The 23,411-nt window shown below is 38.4% G+C and overlaps 1 protein-coding gene and 2 long non-coding RNA genes across 3 annotated transcripts in view; 1 reads left to right on the top strand and 2 right to left on the bottom strand.

The window, feature by feature from the left end:
- Window positions 1-23,411, top strand: part of LOC148720557 (uncharacterized) — a 486,858-nt gene that overhangs the window by 140,255 nt on the left and 323,192 nt on the right. The window lies entirely within an intron of this gene.
- Window positions 1,768-2,813, bottom strand: LOC148720576 (uncharacterized). Its single transcript, XR_015993367.1, has 2 exons — window positions 2,747-2,813; window positions 1,768-2,163 (listed from the first exon to the last, which is right to left on the bottom strand). It is a non-coding gene; the product is annotated as an uncharacterized LOC148720576 (long non-coding RNA).
- Window positions 12,013-17,521, bottom strand: LOC111319179 (uncharacterized). The gene is made up of 2 exons (XM_088739745.1): window positions 13,325-17,521; window positions 12,013-12,920 (listed from the first exon to the last, which is right to left on the bottom strand). Exons 1-2 carry the CDS (start codon window positions 17,500-17,502, stop codon window positions 12,887-12,889), a joined length of 4,212 nt encoding a protein of 1,403 aa, XP_088595871.1. The 5' UTR covers window positions 17,503-17,521; the 3' UTR covers window positions 12,013-12,886.

Genomic DNA, 23,411 nt, shown 5'->3' with positions numbered 1-23,411 from the left:
AAAGATGGCATTTGGGAACTTCGGATATTATCCCCTCGTAGCATGAATTGTCAGAGTTTGTCCTGTTTTTCTGGAATTGATTCATTAAAAAAAAAGAAATTCGAAAATTGGGGTAAAGATTGGCTATGACAACTTAGGATATACTCCGCTTACGGTATAGATTCTCATAACTTACCGTCCCCTTTTTTTCTGGAGTCATTGAAATAAAAATAGAAGAGCGGGTTCAAGATTGGATATGGAAACTTAGAATGTATTCTACTTATGGGGTGAATTTTCAGAATGAACCCCGTTTTTTCGGAATTTATCAGAAAAAACGGAACATCAGGGATGTACCGAGTTATAATTCAATCACTGTGCGATGGAATATATTCTTTTTATGACATGAATTATTGTTTTTTTAGAATTCTTTGAAAATAATGAAAAAATCGGGTAAAGATTACACACAACAACTTGTAATATGTTTCATTTGCAGGATGAATTGTCCGATTTTACCCCATTTTTGGCATATCCCACATGTGGGAGTAATTGTCAGATTTTACCTTATTTGTCTCTAATAAACGAAAAAAAAATGGAAAATTAGGGTAAAGATTTGATATGGCAACTAAGGTTATATTCCACTTGCGTGATGAATTGTCAGAACTTATCACGGCTTTCTCGGGACTCGTTGAACAAATGGAAAATCGGGGTAACGATTGGACACGGCAAGTCGTGATGTTAACCGATCGAATTGTCACGATTCCCGTTTTTCTACAGTTAATTGAACAAATCGGGGTAAAGGTTGGATATGGAAAAGTTATGATATTATCCACTTGTAGGATGAATTGTTGTAATTAACCCCGTGTTTCTAGAGTTGATCGAGAAAGTGGAAAATTGGGGTGAAGATTGGATTTGGCATGTTAGGATATATTCTAATTGCTGGATAAATTGTCAGAATTTATTGCATTTTCTCGAGAGTTTCCACATTCAGTGAAAAACGAAAAAGGGGTTAACGATGGATATGTCAAGTTTGGATGTATTGCACATGCAGAGTACGAGCTGTGAAATTGTTTTGATTTTCGAATGCACTCAAAACATGGAAATAGGGATAAACAGATATACTGCAGTTGTAAGTTAGATCGCTGGAAGTGCACCCTTAATTCGCGTAAGAAAATTTTGGGTCGGGGGGTAGTTGTCGGAAGGCTATCCCCAGGTGAAGTCAATAATTTTATTCGGTACTTTGTAAGATCCCCTGCACAAAGCCTTAGGATTATTCGACAAATATCACTTAGTTTGAGGAGATTATTTTGTTGGAAAAGAGAATGTAGCCTTCCCCATAAAATATTTATCAGTATGCAAGTTTTGGTGTTATGTTTCACCACTGCGATGTTCTGATTGTTGAAAAGGGTCTGCATATTATTCACACCCCTGGAATTTAAGTCAATTTAGCGTTAAAAATGTCTTCAGGCAATGAGAAATTTTCCCATAAGTCGCTGTATACACAGATGCATGTGCATATATTGACGGCAAACTATTGATCTATCTTTGCTTGACAAGCAAAGTGAACGTCTTCGTAGAGGCTCACGGGCACTATTCACCGCCAGATAAAACATTGTAACAGAATAATTGAAGGGTTCATTGCAAAAGAAGCCCTTGGTGACTTAGGATGAACTACTGTCGTCCCATTCCAACGTGCTGCCTGCTTACTTGTGGGACCGAAGGAGAACTTAACATGACATCAAGAGTCACTTAGTAGGGCTTCACAAAAGAAAAATCTATGTAAGCAAAGGACAAGTTTTAAGTTTCTCCCCCAAATATTTAATGTCTTCCGATGACATTGACGTACTAATATGGCTGTTCTATTATAAACAAGATCATTAAGCTCACTTAAAAATAAAAAACGAAACAATATACATTAAATTTATATCCCTGATAGAGTAGTTTTCCAAGAGATTATGATTTCACATATTTGAAAAAAAGAGGAATTACTGTGTGACAGATATATAAGTTGAAAATTTTAAAAGGGATAACTTAAGTATAGGTATGTGTCGGAAAAATGATCTTCTCCCTTTCTTTGTTTCTCTCTTTTCGTTTGCTCCTCCCTTTTTCTTTGTTCTTCTCTTCCTCTTTCCAGCTGCTCTTCCATAACTATTTCTTGTTCCAGCCAGTCCATGTTAATCACATGCTCTTCAAAACATCAGATATGCATCACTTAGTAACATCAATATACGACATTTTACAAAGCTGTTTAGCCCTGAGCCTCTGTGGTCTAATACTTCCTTCAAATCCGTAGACATGGCCGTCCAGTGATGGCCTTTGTCAAAAATATCACCACCAATGTTCATACTAGAGATACAATAACGTTCACCCTAAAATGTGCACATGAACCATTAGGGAGAGTACCTCTTTCCGTGCCAATATTCTTTGATATGCCTGACACCTCAGTCGCTGATTATTAATTTTTAAGTACTAGTAATGTTATAAGTGAGAAAACAGTAGTTTGATTGCTTCTCAGGGATGAAATGCACCAGTACTTCACTATGCCAGACACCCTCATCTGAATTTGTGTGTAATTCATAACAGCCTTGTTTCACTGGTTTTATTTCATGATAGACGATAAACCTCAAAGCAACTTCAAGAACTCCCTTAGAACATTCAATTTAAAAGGGATGATTTCCTGTTGAGTTGTTAGGTTAGCCAAAATTCTGTTCTATTCTGAAAGTATGAGAAACCCTCTCAGGATGGCAGAGAAGAAATTAGTTTATCTCACCACGTGGTCCTCCATCTTGAGCCATTAGGTGAAAATTTATCAACAATCTTACTTTAAAGAGAACGAGAGAATATGGGTGGTTACCAGTTTGCTCGGCTCCCAGGTATTCAGAGAAAAACATAAGAGGATATGCAGAGGCTAAAGCCACTGTGTATCAAAGCATTCACTTCAATATTATAAAAGTAATGCAAATTTTTCGTTTTTAGGGCAGATTTACATGATACGACTTAATCGCATGCGACAAGCTCAAGGTTACTTCCCACTTTTGCGGGTGTCCTTCGGGAAAAAAATTGTTTGCACACTACAGTAGTTTCACTAAAATCTTAGCAAACTATATATCAGAAGAAAGCTTCATAAATGTTTACGATAAAAATATGTCTCAAGCAACTTTTCTTTCAAGGACGTATCAAGATCCAATATGGCGTGAAACGACCGAAGGGTTTGCTATTGAATTTATTGGATATGGGATGCTGCAGCACGAGCTAATTTGCTGCACTGTCTTATTCACACTTATTACACAACACCTGTGCAAAGCATGTCAATTAAAAATAACAAATATGGAGAGTGCAGACTACTTTCAATAATTTATAGTGCCAGCAATTTGTTCCTTGTTACCATCATTATTTTGTGTTTACTTTCCATTTACAGACTCAATTGGCTGTAAAAAAAATTCAAAAAATTTTACCTTTAGTTACTTCTTAAAGTAAGAAACCACAAGACTAAACAACAAGTGTAGAAACTTAGACATACTTAGGCTAAAACTCTGATTCAAAAATAAAATACTACCCCCCTGCAAAAAAAAAAAAAATTATACCAGTCTTTGATACCATGCTGTTAATCTCCAATTTTTTTTCACTTTTCTTTACTTTTAATTTTGTAAACACATATCATGCTTCTTCTCAATGGCAAGAGCTTGAGTTCCCAAGAAAACCCAAATAACCAGAAAGAGTATTGGCAAGAAAGATAACCAAATGAGCAGTGGTATAAAACTAGAGCTTGGAGCAATTAACCGACCTGAATGACTGCTACACCCCATTCTTTTTTCCCAGGTCTATGTAAACTAGATTTTGAGCAAAGAATGCAATACCTTGCCAAACATCTGCTAGGATGACTCCATTAATAGTGTGCATGATCATCATCTCTTCCTGAGATAGCACTCTTGACTTCAATGTTTTTATTACTACACATATGGAGGCTTTGGTAAGATTGTGGAAAGGAGGGACAACATTTGAGCAGCTAGGGGGGACCAAAATGACAGTGTGGCAGCCATTTATTCCCACTTGGATGGGAAAGTCTAGGGAACCTTCCCCTTGAAATTTAAAAGTTTGGATGTCCAAAAGGGTCCATTTTTGGTTGCTATTTCCCAAGTTGGCTAAAAATTATAGCTACTATGAGGGAGAGTATGTGGAGACACGGTGGCCTCATGGTTAGTGCGCTCGACTCTGGATCGAGTGGTCCGGGTTCAAGCCCCGGCCGGGACATTGTGTTGTGTTCTTAGGCAAGACACTTTACTCTCACAGTGCCTCTCTCCAGCCAGGTGTATAAATGGGTACCGGCAATTTAATGCTGGGGGTAACCCTGCAATGGACTAGCATCCCATCCAGGGGAAGGTAGAAATACTCCTAGTAGCTTCATGCTACAGAAACTGGAGTTAATTAAGCTCCGGCCTAATGGGCCACTAGGCTCGTAAACAGACTTTACTTACTTTACTATGAGGGAGAGTATTGACGTTGAATTAATGAATAGAGTAGCTTTTACCTATCTGAGTACATAAACACTATACATAACAATGTTGTCTCTGTGATGTCTGTGTGGCCCTTGATTGATTTTTAGCTTTGCCTTGCTCGAAAAATGAAATTGTGCTGAGGACAACATTAGATTTTGGGATATGGTGCTGTGATTTCTAACACAGAATCTTTAATGCAATTACTGATAGCGAAGGAGTTAATTACCGTATTTATCCATGTATAAGTTGACCCCATTTTCAAGGTTGAAAATCAGATTTTTCATTATTTCTAAAGAAAAATTCAGACTGACAGAAATTTCCCATATGGTTGATCTCTTATTTCTGAGAATGTATTGAAAACACGGTGAATTAGAAAAAACTGCAGAGCAAAATGTAACCATGTGCTGTGAAGTTTAGTAGCACTTGTTTACATCCCCACGATTCATGATTTAAGCATATACAACCACTTCGATTTACTGGAGAAGTAATTCACCATCTTTTGTAAATCGTTTTGAAAATGAAATCTTCATGCATTTAAATAACCTTTTGAAAGGAGATTTAGTAGACTAAAGGAACACTGAAGAGCTTCGAAGGATTGCTTGATGAAAACACGGCCATCTTGGAAACTACACAATATTTAACATAGATGGTCCACGCACGTAACAAACAAGACCGCACAAGAAAACAGCATTTGCCAGGTCACTAAGTTACTGTAATCATTTGCTGAAAATGAGAATTCAGCACCGAAGCTGTAAGGAAAATTGTCTGCTCTACAGATCAGAAGATACAATAGAAATCAGCCCCACTATAGGTTTCTGTTTAAGCCACATAAAATTTATTGTTTCAAACTTTTTCATCGATGAAGAACACACTGAAAACTGACAAAACTTGAACACAACTAGAACTTGTTTTGTGAACCTGGTTTTCCTAATGGACTTCAGGCAATTGTTATGCTAATTTCTTGGATTGCTTGGGTCAGGTCTTTATAATTCTATGATCTGTGTAAAAGACGAGAGTGATTTTTTGGGCTAATTTTTCCGTCATAAAGAGTCGACTTATACACAGATAAATATGGTGATACTTCAACGATAAATGTAGAGCATGGCAATCAATGAAATGATCAGTGTCTAATCATGAACTAGCTCTTTGTCAGTGACAAGTTTGCAAAATTAATATTGGAGAAGGGTACATTACTTCATACAACAGTTACTGTGAAATCATCATACTGAAAAATATGGCGACTGCTACACTCAACCAGACCTCTTTGTGCAAGAAAATCCTGGAACCACTCATAAAAACAAGCAGTAAAGGTCTGAAAAATTTAAACCTTGCATACGTTGTTGTTTTGAGAAATATTGCTTTCTACATGTGCCTTAGCCTAAGAGTAATGGTAAAATGTACAGGTGCCATATTTGTCTGTCAGTGGATTGAATCTATTGGGTGGACACCAGAAAAATAATAATATTGATACAATTAAAATGAGGGTTTAGTATAGGTATGCTGTGGTTCAGTTTCATCCTTAGTTTAATTCTTTTACTTTTAATAGCTGAGGCCAAATTGATGGTGACACATCATCTCATCATAACATACACTCTAGAAGCTACATTTCATCTTTCTTTACACAAAATGCATTTTCATTCATATCATTAACAAAACCAAAGGAAAATTATGCTTATACCAAGGACAAAAATTAATCACAACATTTACCTTTTTATAACTGGTGCATAATTTTCCAAGAAAATGTTTACAATGGAGCTTACCACCTCATTGGCACTTTTGTTTACTTTTGTTTGCTGCTGGTTGTCATCCATGCCTGTATGTATGAAATTAAGTAAGGGTGAAAAGATTAGTATTTTCTTTGCAAAGATAGTTGCAGCGAGTGTCTCCCCTAATATATGGATCACCAAAGGCTCACAATGAAAGCCAACAAGACCAAGTTCTTGCTAACACATGTAGGAGCAATAATTGCTAATAATAGGCAATAGTCTCTACTGAATTAAGTATTCAATTGTGCATGAATTAGTATTTATTTCATTTCAATATTGAAAACACATAGTTGAAAAAGTATGTAAAGTGTGGTAACATATAACATGCATATTATTATCATATTCCTTATGATTTAGTTCAAAGGGCTTTATTCTAAATAGATCAAAAGAAAGAAAGTGGCTTACGTCTCTTGGTAAAAGTCAGACCTGAACCCCTTGCCGAAGGTTGATCTACCTAAGGGAATATCAGACTTCCGCGGAATAAATGTGACACCTGTCATCGCAAGGTGCTTTGAGAAAGTTGTCTTCGGAACACACGCAAGGGAGACCTTCGATGAACATTCTGGGATCTCACAGTTTGCATACATAGAGGGAGGGAGCTGTACCAATGCTCTACTGACTATCCAACATACTGTCAATCAATATCTTGATATCCCAGAGTGCAAAGCGGTACGCCTATTCGCTATGGATTTCAGCAAGGCTTTTGATAGTGTGAAACACGATCTCCTCTCACACAAATTGAAGCAACTCCCCCTAAATCCTTTTATAGTTAACTGGTATCTAAGCTTTTTGGAAGACAGGCAGCAGAGAGTCATTAGAAATGGGTTTATTGGAAAATGGAAAAGTGTCAACAAAGGTACCACCCAAGGAAGTGTCAGCGGGCCGCACTTGTTCAATGTCTTTCTCAGTGATTTAGAGATACACTTGGACAATAAGAGCGTGCTGGTAAAATATGCAGATGATACAACCATTATCTCGCCTGTGATAGGTGATAATGACAATTCTATCGCACTGATTAATCAGTTTTCCCAGTGGTCTAGAAGTAATGGTATGTGTAGCAATCCATCTAAGTGCAAGGAAATCATTTTCCGCAAGAAAGGTTGTACAATAGAGTTTCCGATTGTGTTTGGAATACCACAGACAAAAGAGCTTACTATTTTAGGGGTAACATTTCAGGAAGATAGTAGGTTTATAACACATATTCGGGAAAAACTAATCAAAGCAAACAAGTGCCTGTTCATTTTAAGATCTTTAAGGAAAGAAGGGTACAATCAGGCCGAAGTAGACCATCTGTTTCTAAATCTGGTTCTACCAAATATATTATACGGGCTGTCCGTATTTGGCGCTGTAAATTCCGAATTAACAACAATCCAATGTTTCTTAGATCGATGTTATAAGCGCAAGTATACATCCGACGACATTAATGTTTATGAATTGCTAGATCAACAGGACACACGTATCTTCAAGAATGTTTTTAATAATACAATACACCCTTTAAGAGCTATAATGCCAAAAAAGAAATCAACCAAGTACAATCTGAGGAAAGAGACAAGTCACCATCCTAAAATAAACACTGATAGGTTCAAAAACACGTTTGTCAATCGCTTAATTTTTAAACATAATCTAGTCTTATAATTTTTATCTTGATTTTCTCTGTAATTTATATATATACCCTCTTTTAATGTTGTAACATAGGATATGTGATTATTTATCTTATGACTTAATAAAGATTCAATTCAATTCAATTCAATTACGTCAGCCACTGATTTCAATCAAAAAGCAAATATTATTAAGTGAAGAGTAATTTTGCTGCAAATCTGTCCTCTTCTGGGCGAGCAAAGAGAATGATTTAATGCATTGTAACCCAACTGTTTCTTGCTGGAGAGCATGGGAGAGAGCACCCTATCCTTTATAAAAGATACCAGATCTTCATCACACGTGTCAACAGTTTGCGAGTTAACTTTCCAGGACATATGATGCTTGACATCAACCATACCAGAGGTTGAATTTTTGCGTAGTCCCATACAATTACAATGAATACATGTCTTCAATTGTCTCCATAATAACCATCAATGTAGACACTATGAGATTGCTACATGTAACATAATAAAAATTATAATGAGGCTGGAAGAAAATCACAAATTTTCGGTCATTGAAACACGGAGATCTGTCTCGTTTTTTAATTATGTATCATCTACTTTTGCATGTCCCAAACAAAATAATAATAAAAAAAATCATGCCTCGACACAGAAGGATTCAGTGAATCCAGGTTAGTAGTAGTCTCCCCGCAGCCGTGATGTTTCGGTCACGCAACGCTGCCTCACAGTGTCTGTGAGGCAGCGTTGCGTGACCGAAACATCACGGCTGCGGGGAGACTACGTTAGTAGTTACTCGGACGCTTTATCGGTATACATCTGAGAGTATTTAGCCCCATCCTCGGAGACCCAGGGGCTGTGGGTCGATTTCAAGTTAGGGCGTGAAGAGCCCCTGGGGACATTGTCTTACAAGACAAGTTCCAAACGGTCGCAGTCGTTCTGCCATCTGATTGGTGCCAGAAAATCTTTGTGTCTTTCTGCCCAATTAGAGTGAAGTGTGCTTTAGAGTCCTTTTGTGTGTTTTAACACGGACATATACTACTAGCTCAGCTGCTCGCTATGTTTGTTTGGACCGTGCGACGGAGATTTGCTTGAGGCGAAAAGTTTCAGTCTCGGCACACAATGTAAGAGAAATCGATCAGATTGTCAGCGAAAATCTTACCGGAAATTATACTGAATACTTTTGCAGGTATCACTAGAGAACGAGTTTTAAAGTTTGCAAGGTTTGTATACAACACGATGGTTGCAGTCATTGATATGTCGCTTTAAACGTTAAACGAGATTTAAGCTTAAATCTTTCTAGATTTTTAAGCATAATTTGCTGTGACTGAAACTTTGCCAATCCCGTGTAGTTATTTCGTCGCACGGGTCACGCAGGTATGTCGAGCAACTGGTACTTGCGCAACTTTCTGTGCGTGCTAAAATCTAATCTCATCTTCACTTGAAAAAAAAAGAAAAGCTAAGCGTGGAAACTTTTGCTTAATAGATGTGGGTAGATGACCCTGTACTACTAAGCTGACATTTGCAATAAAGCAAACCCGCCCTTCCCTTCCAATATTTCTTGGTCTTTGGTTTTGTTTTTCCCACCGAAAACAGCATCGGATCGATTTCCAATGATCAAAAGGTATTTAACTTGATCTTTAACAATCGACAGGAGAGGTGAAATGACAATGACCAAGGGACTAGAGGAGAATCCGTGGCCTTCCCAGCTCAAGAATTTCAACACTCTAGACAGCAGTTGAAAGATTAAACTCTTTCCAAACCCCTTCGGTAACTGCCCAAAAACATCTCCTTCCCACGATGTTCTCGTTAATAAGTGTTTGTTCAGATTTTAATTAGCTAACCGGAAACACAGCCAAGCTTTCTCTTCACACTTGCTGGATGTGGTCCACGAACTTAACGTTCTCTGCAACCTTGGCCGTATTGTAAACGACTTTACTACTAAGATTAGATTTTGGCGCGCACAGAGAGCAGAAAGCTACGTAGGCGAAAGCGCCAGTTGCTCGACATATCTGCGTGGCCCGTGCGACGAAACACGGGTTGGCAAAGTTTCAGAGCAAATTATGCAAAAAATCTAGACGTTTAAAGCGACATATCAATGACTGCAACCATCGTGTTGTATACAAACCTCTCAAACTTTAAAACACGTTCTCTAGTGATACCTGCGAAAGTATTCAGTATAATTTCCGGTAAGATTTTCGCTGACAATCTGATCGATTTCTCTTACATTGTGCCGAGAGGCCAGAGACTGAAACTTTTCACCTCGAGCAAATCTCCGTCGCACGGTCCAAACAAACATAGCGAGCAACTGAGCTTTAAAAAACAGTGCTTTCAATAAGACCCGGCACCCGCCGGAGCTCCGGCGGGTATTCTGTTGTGAATCGCCGGGTATATTTCACCGCGCTCAAGTCACAGACACCACGCTAAGTCGCAATCAAGTCTCTTTCCGGCGGGTGTTGTACCGAGGTAGCCACCTATTTCAAATCTTATTGAAAGCATTGAGCTAGTAGTATATGTCCGTGTTAAAACACACGAAAGGACTCTAAAGCACACTTCACTCTGATTGAGCAGAAAAACACAAAGATTTTCTGGCACCAATCAGATGGCAGAACGACTGCGACCGTTTGGAACTTGTCTTAAAAGACAATGACCACAGGGGCTCTTCATGCCCTTACTTGAAATCGACGCAGCCCCTGGGTCTCCGAGGATGATTTAGCCCGAAACTTGAACGCGATCTTTGAAGAATGGTTGTAATATTTAAATTTAACAAAAATACTAGCATGAAGTGCAACCGAAACCTTACCTTACCGTACTAGTTCCGATAGAAAAGCACAACTTCGATCACCAACGCACTCCAAACTAATAAGGGAATCGAAGCCAAAAGGCAATGTCAAATTCTCGTCTTCCTAAGCTTTCCAACGTATCGAAGAAAATTTCGCCAATAATTCGCACTTAAAAACGCAACCAGAATCTTAATCTTTCACCAATCCGAAGTGTCCCAAACGACACCAAGGATAGCTCATGAAACAAGGATATCCCGTGAAATTCTTAACCTTCGAGCGCGGAAATCTTAACGATCTTTTTACAATTAATATTTTTACATTGCATCCCTCCCCTGGTTGGGAAGTGACAAGCAAGAGACACGTTCACAACGCCTTTTGATTGGAAGAAATAAAACCACATTCTATTGGTTATTAGTTGTGAGGACCTAACTGCAACGGAAGACACAACTGCAACGCTACATTTGCAACCTCTGAAAACCCTCGTGGGATATTAGTTAAATTTATTCGTCCCCGACACGAAGTCGAGTGGATTATTCAACAATATTCAATGAGCCTGAGGCGAAAACTTGTTTAATCATAATAGCTCCGGTGCTTTCAAGTGCCATTGTAAATTCATTACTAGAATAGAGAAGAGCCGCCAATATCTGCTTGAATTTAACAGGTTTATTTAATCCAATCAGTAAAAACTTCATGTCTTTCTTTGTGTTACCCCAAATTTAAAACATCTTTTGAGCTCTTCGGAATTGTGTTTTCTTCTATTGCGTTTATCCCACCCTCAGTAACGTTGACAAAACGCGAGGCTGTCATTTTGAAATTTAGTGCCCCTGCCATAATCACCCTGAAAGAGGTGATTATAGCGAGATATGACGAAATTATCGACCATCTTTTATCACCGAAGCAATATTATGCTAATTATCCCTAATTTCACTCGGAGAACATTTTGCGTCACGGGTAGGTTTGTAAACTAACTCCCGGGGAAACTGACGTCACAGAGCCTGAATGAGATCATGATGGATGGGACCAGGTGAAATACAGCGACAACAGTTACAATGAGTTTTGAGAAGGAGCTGAATGAAAGCGAACAAAAATCCGAAAGAAGCCAGGGGCTTTTTTTAACTGGAGGGCTCAATGTAAACAATATCATCCGTTTAAAATGGTTAAACGAAACAGGAAGTGAAAATATCATTTATCCAGCTAAGGACCAGTCCTAATTATCACCGGGGACGGGGGTGGGAGGGGGGTGGGGCGGAGGATTTTTGTGGGGGTCCGCATTGCTTTCAAGGTGAACGCAGGAGGATTATGCAGTCGTCGCCATCAGGTATAAATGGGACTGGGGACTATAGAGCTAGCCGAATATATATGGGGCGAAGAGGAAAGAAAATTCGGTGTCTTTAAATTCTGCTTTAATTTAAATGAAGAACGAAATCGAATCAGTTTAAACATTTCATCCATGATACTTATGTACAATACAAGAATTTTATCCAATGGAACAGTTTTCCTGAAAATAACTTACGATAAATAGGAATCGTATCTGTTTCTTACTTTCGAGACCCTAGTTACACCTAAAATCAGTTCAATGAAAAAAAAGATCCAACTTTTCTGTCTTTTCTCGATCTGTACACGAGCTTGTTTGAGACTACTTAAAGTAAACTTTTATCCAGTTGACCAATAAAACCTTTTCCTTTAAACAAAAGTATTTCAAGCAAGAGCCTTGCCAACTTGACTAAAAAATGTAATATTGACCCCAATTAAAACTTGAAGTGAAACGTCCAACTTCTCTGTCTTTCTCAATATGTGCACGTGCCTTTTAAATTTAACTGGGGATCGACCTCTCTACAACTAACCTCTTCTTCAATTTTTTTTTCTCTTTTTTTTTTTTTCTACTTTTAACAAAAATTTTTTCAAGCAGCAAAAAATTCTGATAAAAAAGAATTTGAGTTTCTATTACCTTAAAAAACAATGCCAAGCACTCAAATTTCATAACTTATACTATACAATCACTTAAGGCTGAGTGGTTCAACTTCTGTTTATGACTTTTTTAAGTAAGGACATTCCGTGGAATTAAACGTTCCAATTCCTCTCGTTTTTCATATTTTAAAGACTATTTATACTTTGTACACATCTTAAGCGAACATGAATTGAAAACCTCAGAAAAAACTCTTCTTGTCGATTATAAGCAAGGAAATTGTCCTCTAATACTTCATTGGACTACACACATAGATGTCAAATTCCAAAAATAATAAGACTATTCTGACTGTTTCTTGTAGGCTTCATTCTTGTCCTTTACGATCAGATTCTTCTTTTCTAAATTAAAAAAAAAAAACATACCAAAAAAGCATTAATGAAACAATCAAGAATAAAGAAAATATTAAGCATATCACAAGCATCAATCAAAACATTTCTATGATCATAACCATCATCATCGTTACCATAGCGACTGACTGACCCGGGTTTAAACTGTAAATTGATATTTGTAGTGTTTTCTAAATTTGTATCCCACACAAGATATAACTATCTTTCTTTCTGAAATTCTCAAAGCACTCTCTGTCACTGCATCTGCAAAAGGGCTGAAAGACTCTTTCAGCATTTCAAGGATCGAATAACAACATACGCATCTAAACACTAATTCTGGTCATTTAAAATGGAAACAGTTACTGTCTGTAGTAAAGTGTTGGTTGTATCATTTTATCCTTGGTAACAGAACTCACCTTTGTTCCTTAAAGTCAAATGTCACATTGTCTCCAATCAGCATGAACGGAGCCCACTGAGAAACTTTGGTATAGCCGATGTTCCTCAGCCACTTCATGGCCTGTTGAAGACATTCACTGGCACTAAATCCATCCACAAGGTGTCTGTAGAAACGATTCATGAACTGCTCCGTTGCATCGTCTTCAATGGCCCACAGTGTTGCCAGCACTGAACGTGCACCAGATGCCAAGAACGCGCGAGCGATTCCAATGACTCCCTCGAGTTTGATTTCTCCACGCGCACTGTGGCAACAGCTGAGTACCACCAGTTTAGCTCGCAGTTTCACCTGTGAGATATCAGCGATCCTCAAGAGGTAGTCTTCTTCTTCTGGAATATTGCTCGAGAAAGGTCCAGGGGAAAGGGCAATCTCTCCTCTGTCGGCATTACCATGGGCAGCAATATGAATCAGACTCACTGAACTCATTGCTTGAAGTACCGCTTCTCTTGTGGCACGCTCTCCTAACAAAGGCTGAACACCCAGCAGTTGTCCGATCATCTCTGCTTCCTTTCTCGCACCGTTTAGTGATGCGAAGTTATGGATTTTTCCCCTGTAACGCGCCCTGCCCACCTTCGGACTGCCCACAACCAGTGCGCCAGTATGATTGTGGCAGTCCGCTGGGCAGTTCTGAATAAGCTTCAGAGTCGTCAAAGAAGGGACGATGCGGAGCCTGTAGGTCTCTGCTAGAGATTTTCCGCCTGGTTGGTCGCGTAAGGCTACAAATGGGACTCGGTACAAGTTACGTTCGGGAACAATAATGATTTCCGGCTCGGTGAGTAATTCGGCCACTGGAGCGATGATCAGTTTGAAACATTCAGAAAGCATCCTTTCAGTGTCTTCGGCTTTCTCGCCTCTCAAATCTGCTTCGCTTTCATCTTGGGTTAATATCGGCATGGTTTCGGTCAAAGACCGATCCTCGCACTTCTGTCTGGGTAAAACGCCAAAGCCGCGGATACTTTTGTTGAAATAAGTATTCAGATCATAAGCATTCTCAGCCATGAGAGTTTTGTCATCGACTTCTTCGGAGTATCGAAACAAAATGTCACCGTTTGCTTTCAGAACCCAAAGAAAAACCCTTCGATCATCATACGAAATGTACAAGAATGCAGAGTCACGTTCTTTGTTCACAATTTCTTCCATCCCATACCATGATTGTGGATCAGCTGAGATATGATTTTCAATGGAAAAGTTTCGTGCCACCAAGTCTGCTAGGCATCTAGCCCGTGTAAGCTCCTCGACATAGAGCGCATCTCGAAGATTACCAGCAAAACTTAGCAGTCTACTGAGCCTCTTGTAGGGTGCATCTGTGAACTCTAAAATGTCTAGTTGAAATTGTTCGTTTCCTTGCTGAGAATTTCGCCATGCTTCATGTTCAGCGATGTACTGATAGAGATATAGATATGCCTCCTTGGACCTTGGTTCAAAACGCCTACACATTGACATAAGGCAGAGGGTGCTTAACTCAAGATCTATTACTCCCATATCAGAGTTTATCCAGCGGACTTTCTCAAGGTATTCCTCGGCTCTTTCACTTTCGCCAATGTTTAGGGACACAAATCCTAGGTTTAGGTAGCTCCGTGCCAATCCCTCTCTATTGCAAATCTCACCGTTGATGGCAAGCTGTTTCCTGTAACATTCTATGGCCTTCTGATAGTCTTTGCGCCACAAGAAAAACTCACCAAGGAGATGAAAAGCACCTGCTTGACGTTCTCGGTCACCAATTTCTGTGGCAATAGAAAGTGCTTTCTCGCCATACAGATACTTTTCGCGCGCGGAAGAAACGCTTCCTAGTTTCAAGTACAATAATGCTAGTGCCGATCTGTTACCAACTTCTATTATATTGGCAAGTGCTTTCTCGTAATATTCTTTAGCCTTCTGATATTCACCGAGTGATTGTAACACACTTCCTAGGTTTATGTAGCTTCCTACTTCTCTTCCCTTGTCATAAATTTGCATTGTGATAGCAAGTGATTTCTCGTAATATTCTTTAGCCTTCTGATCTTCATGGAGTGATCGTAACACATTTCCTAGATTTGCGTAGGTTGTTGCTTCTCCTCTCTTGTCTCCAATTTGCATTTGGATGGCAAGTGCTTTCTCGTAATATTCTTTAGCCTTCTGATATTCACCAAGTGATCGTAACACAGTTCCTAGGTTTCTGTAGTTTGTTGCTTCCCCTCCCTTGTCACCAATTTGCATTTGGATGGCAAGTGATTTCTCGTGATATTCTTTAGCCTTCTGATATTCACCCAGTGATGCTAACACATTTCCTAGTTTTCCGTAGGTTGTTGCTTCTCCTCCCTTGTCACCAATTTCCATGTGGAGGGCAAGTGATTTCTCGTGATATTCTTTAGCCTTCTGATATTCACCGAGTGATGCTAACATATCTCCCAGGTTTCTGTAGTTTGCTGCTTCTCCTCCCTTGTCACCAATTTGTATGTGGATGGCAAGTGATTTCTCGTAATATTCTTTAGCCTTCTGATATTCACCGAGTGATTGTAACACAGTTCCGAGGTTTCTGTAGGTTGTTGCTTCTCCTCCCTTATCACCAATGTGCATGTGGATGGCAAGTGCTTTCTCGTGATATTCTTTAGCCTTCTTATATTCATCGAGTGAGTTTAACACATTTCCTAGTTTTCCGTAGGTTGTTGCTTCTTCTCCCTTGTCACCAATCTGCACTTGGATGGCAAGTACTTTCTCGTGATATTCTTTAGCCTTCTGATATTCACCGAGTGATCGTAACACTTTTGCTAAGTCTCTGTAGTTTTCTGCTTCTCCTCCCTTGTCACCAATTTGCATGTGGATGGCAAGTGATTTCTCGTGATATTCTTTAGCCTTCTGATATTCACCGAGTAATCGTAACACATCTCCTAGGTTTCCGTAGGCTGTTGCTTCTCTTCCCTTGTCACCAATTTCCATGTGGAGGGCAAGTGATTTCTCGTGATATTCTTTAGCCTTCTGATATTCACCGAGTGATGCTAACACATCTCCTAGGTTTCTGTAGTTTGCTGCTTCTCCTCCCTTGTCACCAATTTGCATGTGGATGGCAAGTGATTTCTCGTAATATTCTTTAGCCTTCTGATATTCACCGAGTAATCGTAACACATCTCCTAGGTTTCCGTAGGCTGTTGCTTCTCTTCCCTTGTCACCAATTTCCATGTGGAGGGCAAGTGATTTCTCGTGATATTCTTTAGCCTTCTGATATTCACCGAGTGATGCTAACACATCTCCTAGGTTTCTGTAGTTTGCTGCTTCTCCTCCCTTGTCACCAATTTGCATGTGGATGGCAAGTGATTTCTCGTAATATTCTTTAGCCTTCTGATATTCACCGAGTGATGCTAACACATATCCTAGGTTTCTGTAGTTTGCTGCTTCTCCTACCTTGTCACCAATTTGCATGTGGATGGCAAGTGATTTCTCGTAATATTCTTTGGCCTTCCGATATTTATTGAGTGAGAGAAACAGAGTTCCTTGGTTTCCGTAGTTTGTTGCTTCTCCTTCCTTGTCACAAATTTGCATTTGGATGGCAAGTGCTTTCTCGTAATATTCTTTGGCCTTCTGATATTCACCGAGTAATTGTAACACAACTCCTAGGTTTCCGTAGGTTGTTGCTTCTCCTCTCTTGTGGCCAATTTCCATTTGGATGGCAAGTGCTTTCTCGTAATATTCTTTAGCCTTCTGATATTCACCGAGTGATTCTAACATAATTGCCAGATCATTGTAACCAATGGCTTCCCATAGCCTTTCTCGAATTGCCTTCATGTTTCCTATTGCGATTTCACACTGTTTTCTTGCGTCTTCAAACCTTCTTTGCTTGTAAAGTATTTTTGCCAGTTGTAACCTTACTTGCCCTTCTGATTTTGTGGCTCCAAAATCATGGAGTGCAAAAATACGTTTTCTAGCGCATCTTTCTGCGTTTGTGTAATCAGAGATGTTGATATATGCGGACATCATTATTGAATCGATCGCAATGATAGATAGTATAGTGAATTGATCTTCTTCACCCAATGCTATGCTGTTTAGCAAAACTAAACATTCCTTGCATAACTCGATTGCTTGTAGATCACGTTTGGTATTGTGCATGAATTCAGCAACAGAAATACCTATAAGGATGGTTTGCTTGATTTTTGTCCTGTTGTTCATTATGGTTCCCTTGTGTAAGTTTTGGAGGATCCCCTCTAAGATTAGAGAATTTTGAAAAACTATTCAGTTGCAAAATTTTTGAGAATTCAACATTCATGTCAATTTTGTACATGTACAAAAACCTCATCAATTAAACATTTAATATTCTTAAGCCACAAAAAATTTGATAAACATTTTTCTGATTTAACAACAGAAATACCAGTAACAGTATCACGTTTTAAAGTTTTTCTGTACTCGTGTATTGGATGTGTAGTAGCACTACATTCTGTCCAATTTGACTGTGAGAGGAATTTTTTTAATCCAATTATGTTCTCTGCAATCGTGTTGCAATGTGGCTGACGAATCATCATTGAAGGTTTAGGGCTTTGCAAATCAATGGATTCCACTTCTATTGATTCTTTCTTCTTCTGAATCCAGGCAGTTCACGCAATTCCAAGCATTTTAGTTCACGTGTTATAGTGTGACTGTTATCGACAACAGAAATCGAGCGCGAGTTGTAAGCTTTTAAAAAATATCAAATGGAAGTATATGTCGTAAGATGGCAACGCCATTGAAAACACTATTGGCAGTTTTTTGGTATGTATTGCAATGCTGCTCCCAGGAATCATTAGTTTGGAGTGTAACATCCGTTGAAAACATACTAGCATTTCTTCAGTACGTCCCGCAGCACTGCCCCCTGGAGTTATTATTTTGGTGTGTAACGTCCATACTGGACAGAATATGCAAAACATAACAAGTCCAAAAACTTTCTCACCATCAAAATTCTTTGCACCTTCCTTGTCACATCACGTTCTGTGGAAATTGCAAACAAGTAAACATTAAAGACTCATATGGAGTTGATTAATGTTTTTCGCCAAGGGGCGGTCAAGTAACTCACGTTGACGGTTTACGGTTAAAAATAAGCCCTTTTGACGATTGACGGTTAAATTTTAGATCATTTGATGGTTGACGGTTATTTCATTGGAATGTCGTTTCTAAAACGAACTAAATGCGCAAATTTGGCTGTAATTTTTTATAATTACGCATTTGTAAAGGACTGTGCGGTTGATTTATAACTCCTATTTTTAATAAAAAACTAACGTTTTACCACACAGGAAGTGTTGCACACCGGAGGTCAGTTCTGTCGCTGATCAGTTTTACTCGCGACTAGATGTTAATGAACCTAAATGAATTTTTTTTGTCATATATTAAAACTTATATTTATATACAACAGAACTTGACCCCAATCATGGCAATCGTTTAGTTCCTAATTAACGATATCTGAGACATTTGACGGCGAACATTGGCTTGCGGTAAAAATATTGCGTTTTTTAACAATTGACGGTTAAGAATTTGTCCATTTGACGGTTAACGGTTGACCCCATTGAAACCCCCTAATAAATGTCGTTCAAGATACTGGGGTATATTTCTTTGAATCAGTATGAGACATTAGCTCACAGAAACCACTTGCGTGACAACGGTGACATCGAGCGCTCATTTTGTAACAACTTGATCGACATGCTATGAATCACGTTGCGTGACAAATTCAGAGAAATTGTTGGCAGAATGCAACAAAACAACTGGCAAATAAAAAGCATAGTCGTCCATTTTTTTTTTAGAAAAACCCTCTGAATCTGATTCTGACGCCGTCTATCGTCGATTTTTTGCGACCACGTGATAAAGGCGGCGTGGAATAAACATCTCGTGCTTATGTCACGTGCCACTTAGCAGTCTGACAAGCTGTTGAAAGATTTTTGAAACTCTTGAAATTATTCAAGGTCTTGTGTAAAATCAGACCAAACGGTTTTAATTCATTAGGCTTTCTAGATTTGATCTCTAATATTCCTTTTACGAAAGTCGCTTTGAAGCTAGCTCGGAGACTGCGATATACTAGCAATCACTACGTGGTTTGTTTTTAAGATGTGTGGTTCTGTCCGACAAACCTTTCAAACTCCTCCAAAACTTTTCGAACTCGAAGGAATCAAATCACACCACTGGAAAACGAAAAGAGGTGACGATGGGCTACGCAGAACTATCAGCCACGGAGTACTTTATAGCGTTGGAGACATAAACATTCCGTTTTAAAGCGACCGAGAAACCGAATAAAAAAAGTGAAATGGTATCTTTCCTTCAAAAGAACAATACTAACAGCAAGAGATGGGAAAAAAGATAAATCTGACCGATCAAATAAATGACAAGGTTGGATAAATTTCGGAGACTCATTAGAGGTTTAAAAGAGTTTATTTTCATATCGTTTCTATATGTAACGTTTGAAGCAAAAGGGAAACTTTTATTTTCTAGCTCCCGGTATGACACATACAGCTAAGTTTATGTTCATCACTTTCGCGTTTCAGATAACTCTTCTTTTTTATTTTTTGGTTTCTACAATCGTTTGTAAAATTCCTGCTTTATTTGTCAAGTTAATGTTGCTTTGTCTGTAACGCAGAACTATTACCATCTGGTAAGAAATTTCCAATTCGATTTCGGGAATCACTTCTCAAGAGAGTTTCAACCAGCCAACGAGGATGTTAAAAGGCGGGAAGAAAGTCACGCCATCAAGCCAACCGGTTGATCCATTCTCATAACTCTTATACTAGATTTTCCGTTGAGTTTGTGCGGGTAATATTAATTTTTATCACTTTGGGGTTTAAAGAGTTATTTTGTATACATATATCTTATTAACCAAGCGCGAGGGGCGTACTGGGAGAATATCGGCCCGAGGTCTTGACAGTACGGACCGAGCGCAGCTCGGTCCGTACCAAAAAGACCCAGTGCCGATATTCTTCCAGTACGGTCCCGAGCAGGCTTGGTTAATAAGAGATTTATTAAACGACTGAAGTTCAAAGGGACACAAGTGCGGTATCATGATTCGGGACCATTCGGGACAGTGCCCGGTCCAATACTTAGAGAATATTGGACCGGCAATAGAGCAATTTGATTGGTTGATTTTAGTTATTGGCCCTCTGACTGGCCGAGTCGTGTAATAATGTGAAGTATTTTATCGTCAACGTAATTTCTTTGCAGTGCCAATAGTAGATGATCACACAGAGTTTAATGATCCTACAATTACGAAATTATCTACATTTGCATCAGGCTACGTGGACCTATAAATGAGCAGTTTTAAAAAAGAGATTACAAAATTTGGTTTTCTCCTATCTTAACCTATCTTGCAATCGCAAAGTTAGAAGGTTCTAGCGGACAAAACATTTGCATGATATCTGATTGAGAAATCGTACATTACCTCAAACTCCTGTAGATTTTTTCTCACCATCAAAACTGTTTTTCTCGCAAACCAATCCAATCGTCACCACTGGAAAATGAAAAAAAGTTAGCATTAATTATGCAGAACCAAGTTAAATTAAGGTACGTGATACATTTTTGGAGACATGTGCGCACCGTATTCAGTGTTTTGATGTTATGACTGGTGAAACCGAAAGAAAATCATTAAATTGGAGCGATACTTTCCCTGGAAAGAAATTATGATACAGACATGCAGAGAACGGTAAAAAAAATTAAGGCTGAATTCGGGTCTCATTGTAACGTAAAGAGATTTATGTTATACATTTTTTCTAAAAGTATTTTTTTTTTTGGCGCAGAATGCGGAAAACATTTCCCTCTCTTCGTATGTCACATGTAGCTAATTTAGTGTTCGTTACTCTCCAGATTTGCACCTTATTGAATTGACAGCTCACGAAACTGTCCCAAATTTACGCTGAATAAAAATCTAAACAATTAATCACTGCCTTTTCCGCAGTAGAACAGAAATTTTTTTAAAGTTTTGAAGCTTATAAAAAATATCAAATCTAATTCCAACAATTGTTTCTCAAGGGCGCGAATAAAGTGATAAAAAAAAAACCTCGCCATACCCCTCCGATTTGTATCCCTTTTTTCATTTTTAATTTTTAAAGATTCCGGTGGCACCTGTTGGTTTTGCTAGCGATTTTTCTTTTATACTTGTTTTTGCGAGCACGTGATAAACGCTGGTTAGAATAAACATCTCGTGTTCATGCACGTGCCATTTAGCAGCTAACCTGACAAGCTGTTGATTAATTTTCGAAAATCTTTAAAATTATTCATAATATTGTGTAAGATCGAACCAGACGGTTTTAATTCACCGGGGTTTCTAGATTTTATCTGTAATATTCCTTTACTCCAGCCGCTTTGAAGATGGGTCGGACCCTGCGATGTAGCAATCATTAGATGTCCAGTTCTGTTCGAGAAACATTTCTTAACGGAGAATTTGACTTAAGCCGTCACCATCCAATCGAATGCCGAGTGTATTTGTTCATCCTTAACATTCAAGTTCGAAATTGTGATTCTGATTTTCAGTTGCTATAAATTTCCATGTAAAATAGTAATGAGAATTTGGTAACGATCTCTGCACTCTACTCTCCTTGCGCCCATTGGCCGGGTAATGTAACAATATGGTGAAGAGAAAATAAATGTCAATCACGATTGTCACTTTTGAGTTTCACTTACAATCATGACACTTGCGTGGAAGTGCCATAATAACTCTAAGTCCTGACAGAAGTCTACAAAAACCCCTAAAAAGATGGTTTAAGCGAATGAAAATAAATGTTGTAAAATGTAAATGATTGTTAACAGAACATACAAGAAAACATGAATCAGAAATCGCACTTACCCTCAAACTCCTCCAAAATCCTTCAAACGCGGATAAATCAAATTAAACCGCTGGAAAATAAATACAGGTGAACATTAGCTAGACAGAAACATAAGCTATGAAGTAGTTTATATTTTTGGAAACATAAACATGCCATTTTTAGCGACCGATGACACCGAATGAAAAAGCTGAAATGATGTCTTCTTCAAAAGAACATCAGAAGCTTTTAAGAGAACGGACAAAAATAAGCTTGACCCATTAAAAAAATGATAAGGTTGGATAAAATTCGGAGATTCATAGCAGGGTGAAAAGAGGTTATTTTCATATCATTTCCAAAATGTAAAGTTTCAAGCACAAGGGAAACTTTTGCTTTCTAGCTCCCGCTACGACACATACAGCGAAGTTTGTGTTCATCACTCTCGCGTCTCAACAATCGTTTACTTTTTTTGGTTTCTACAATCGTTTATAAAATCCCTGCTTCATTTGTCACGTTGATGTTGTTTCGTCTGTAACGCAGAACTATTACCACCTGGTAAGAAATTTCCAATTCAATTTCGGGAATCACTCCTCAAAAGAGTTTTCAACCGGCCAATGAGGATGAAAATAGGCATGAAAAAAGTCACGCTATCAAGCCAACAGGTTGATCTATTCTCCAAACATTTCTATTAGATTTTATGTTGATTTTGCGCAGATAACATGTATTTTTAACACTTAAACTTTTATCCCAGAAGTGATTAACATGTGACTTCTCCCTATAATATCCATAAAGTATCCAGCAAACAGGTAATGAGAATACTCAAACTTATCAGGTAGAGGTTGTTACTTTAATTAAACACCAAATTCTCATAACTATTTTACAAGGAAAGATGTAGCAGCTAGAGGGGAGAATGAAAAATAAGATCTTGGGAGTTAGAGAGTTAAAGAGTTCATTTTTATCATCTGAAGCATTTTATCGTCGACGTAATTCTTTCTAAGTACCATCGGTACATGATCACCTAAAGTTTATCCCACAATAACAAAATTATCTTTATCTGCATCAGGCTACGTGGACCTATAAATAAGCAGTTTTAAAAAAGAGATTGCAAAATTTCTTTTTTCTCCTACCTTGACTTATCTTAAAAGCGCAAAGTTAGAAGGTTGTTGGGCACAAAATATTTTCATGATATCTGGATGAGAAATCGCACGTAACTTCAAACTCCTGTGGAGTTTTTTTTTTTTTTTCACCACCAAAACTATTCTTCTCGCAAACTGATCCAACCGTTACTACTGGAAAACGAAAACAAAGCTTGCATTAATTATGCAGAACCAA

Source organism: Stylophora pistillata, chromosome 11 (genome assembly GCF_964205215.1).
Source record: "Stylophora pistillata chromosome 11, jaStyPist1.2, whole genome shotgun sequence".
Lineage (NCBI taxonomy): Eukaryota > Metazoa > Cnidaria > Anthozoa > Scleractinia > Pocilloporidae > Stylophora > Stylophora pistillata.
This window is presented reverse-complemented; position numbering and strand designations above follow the sequence as displayed.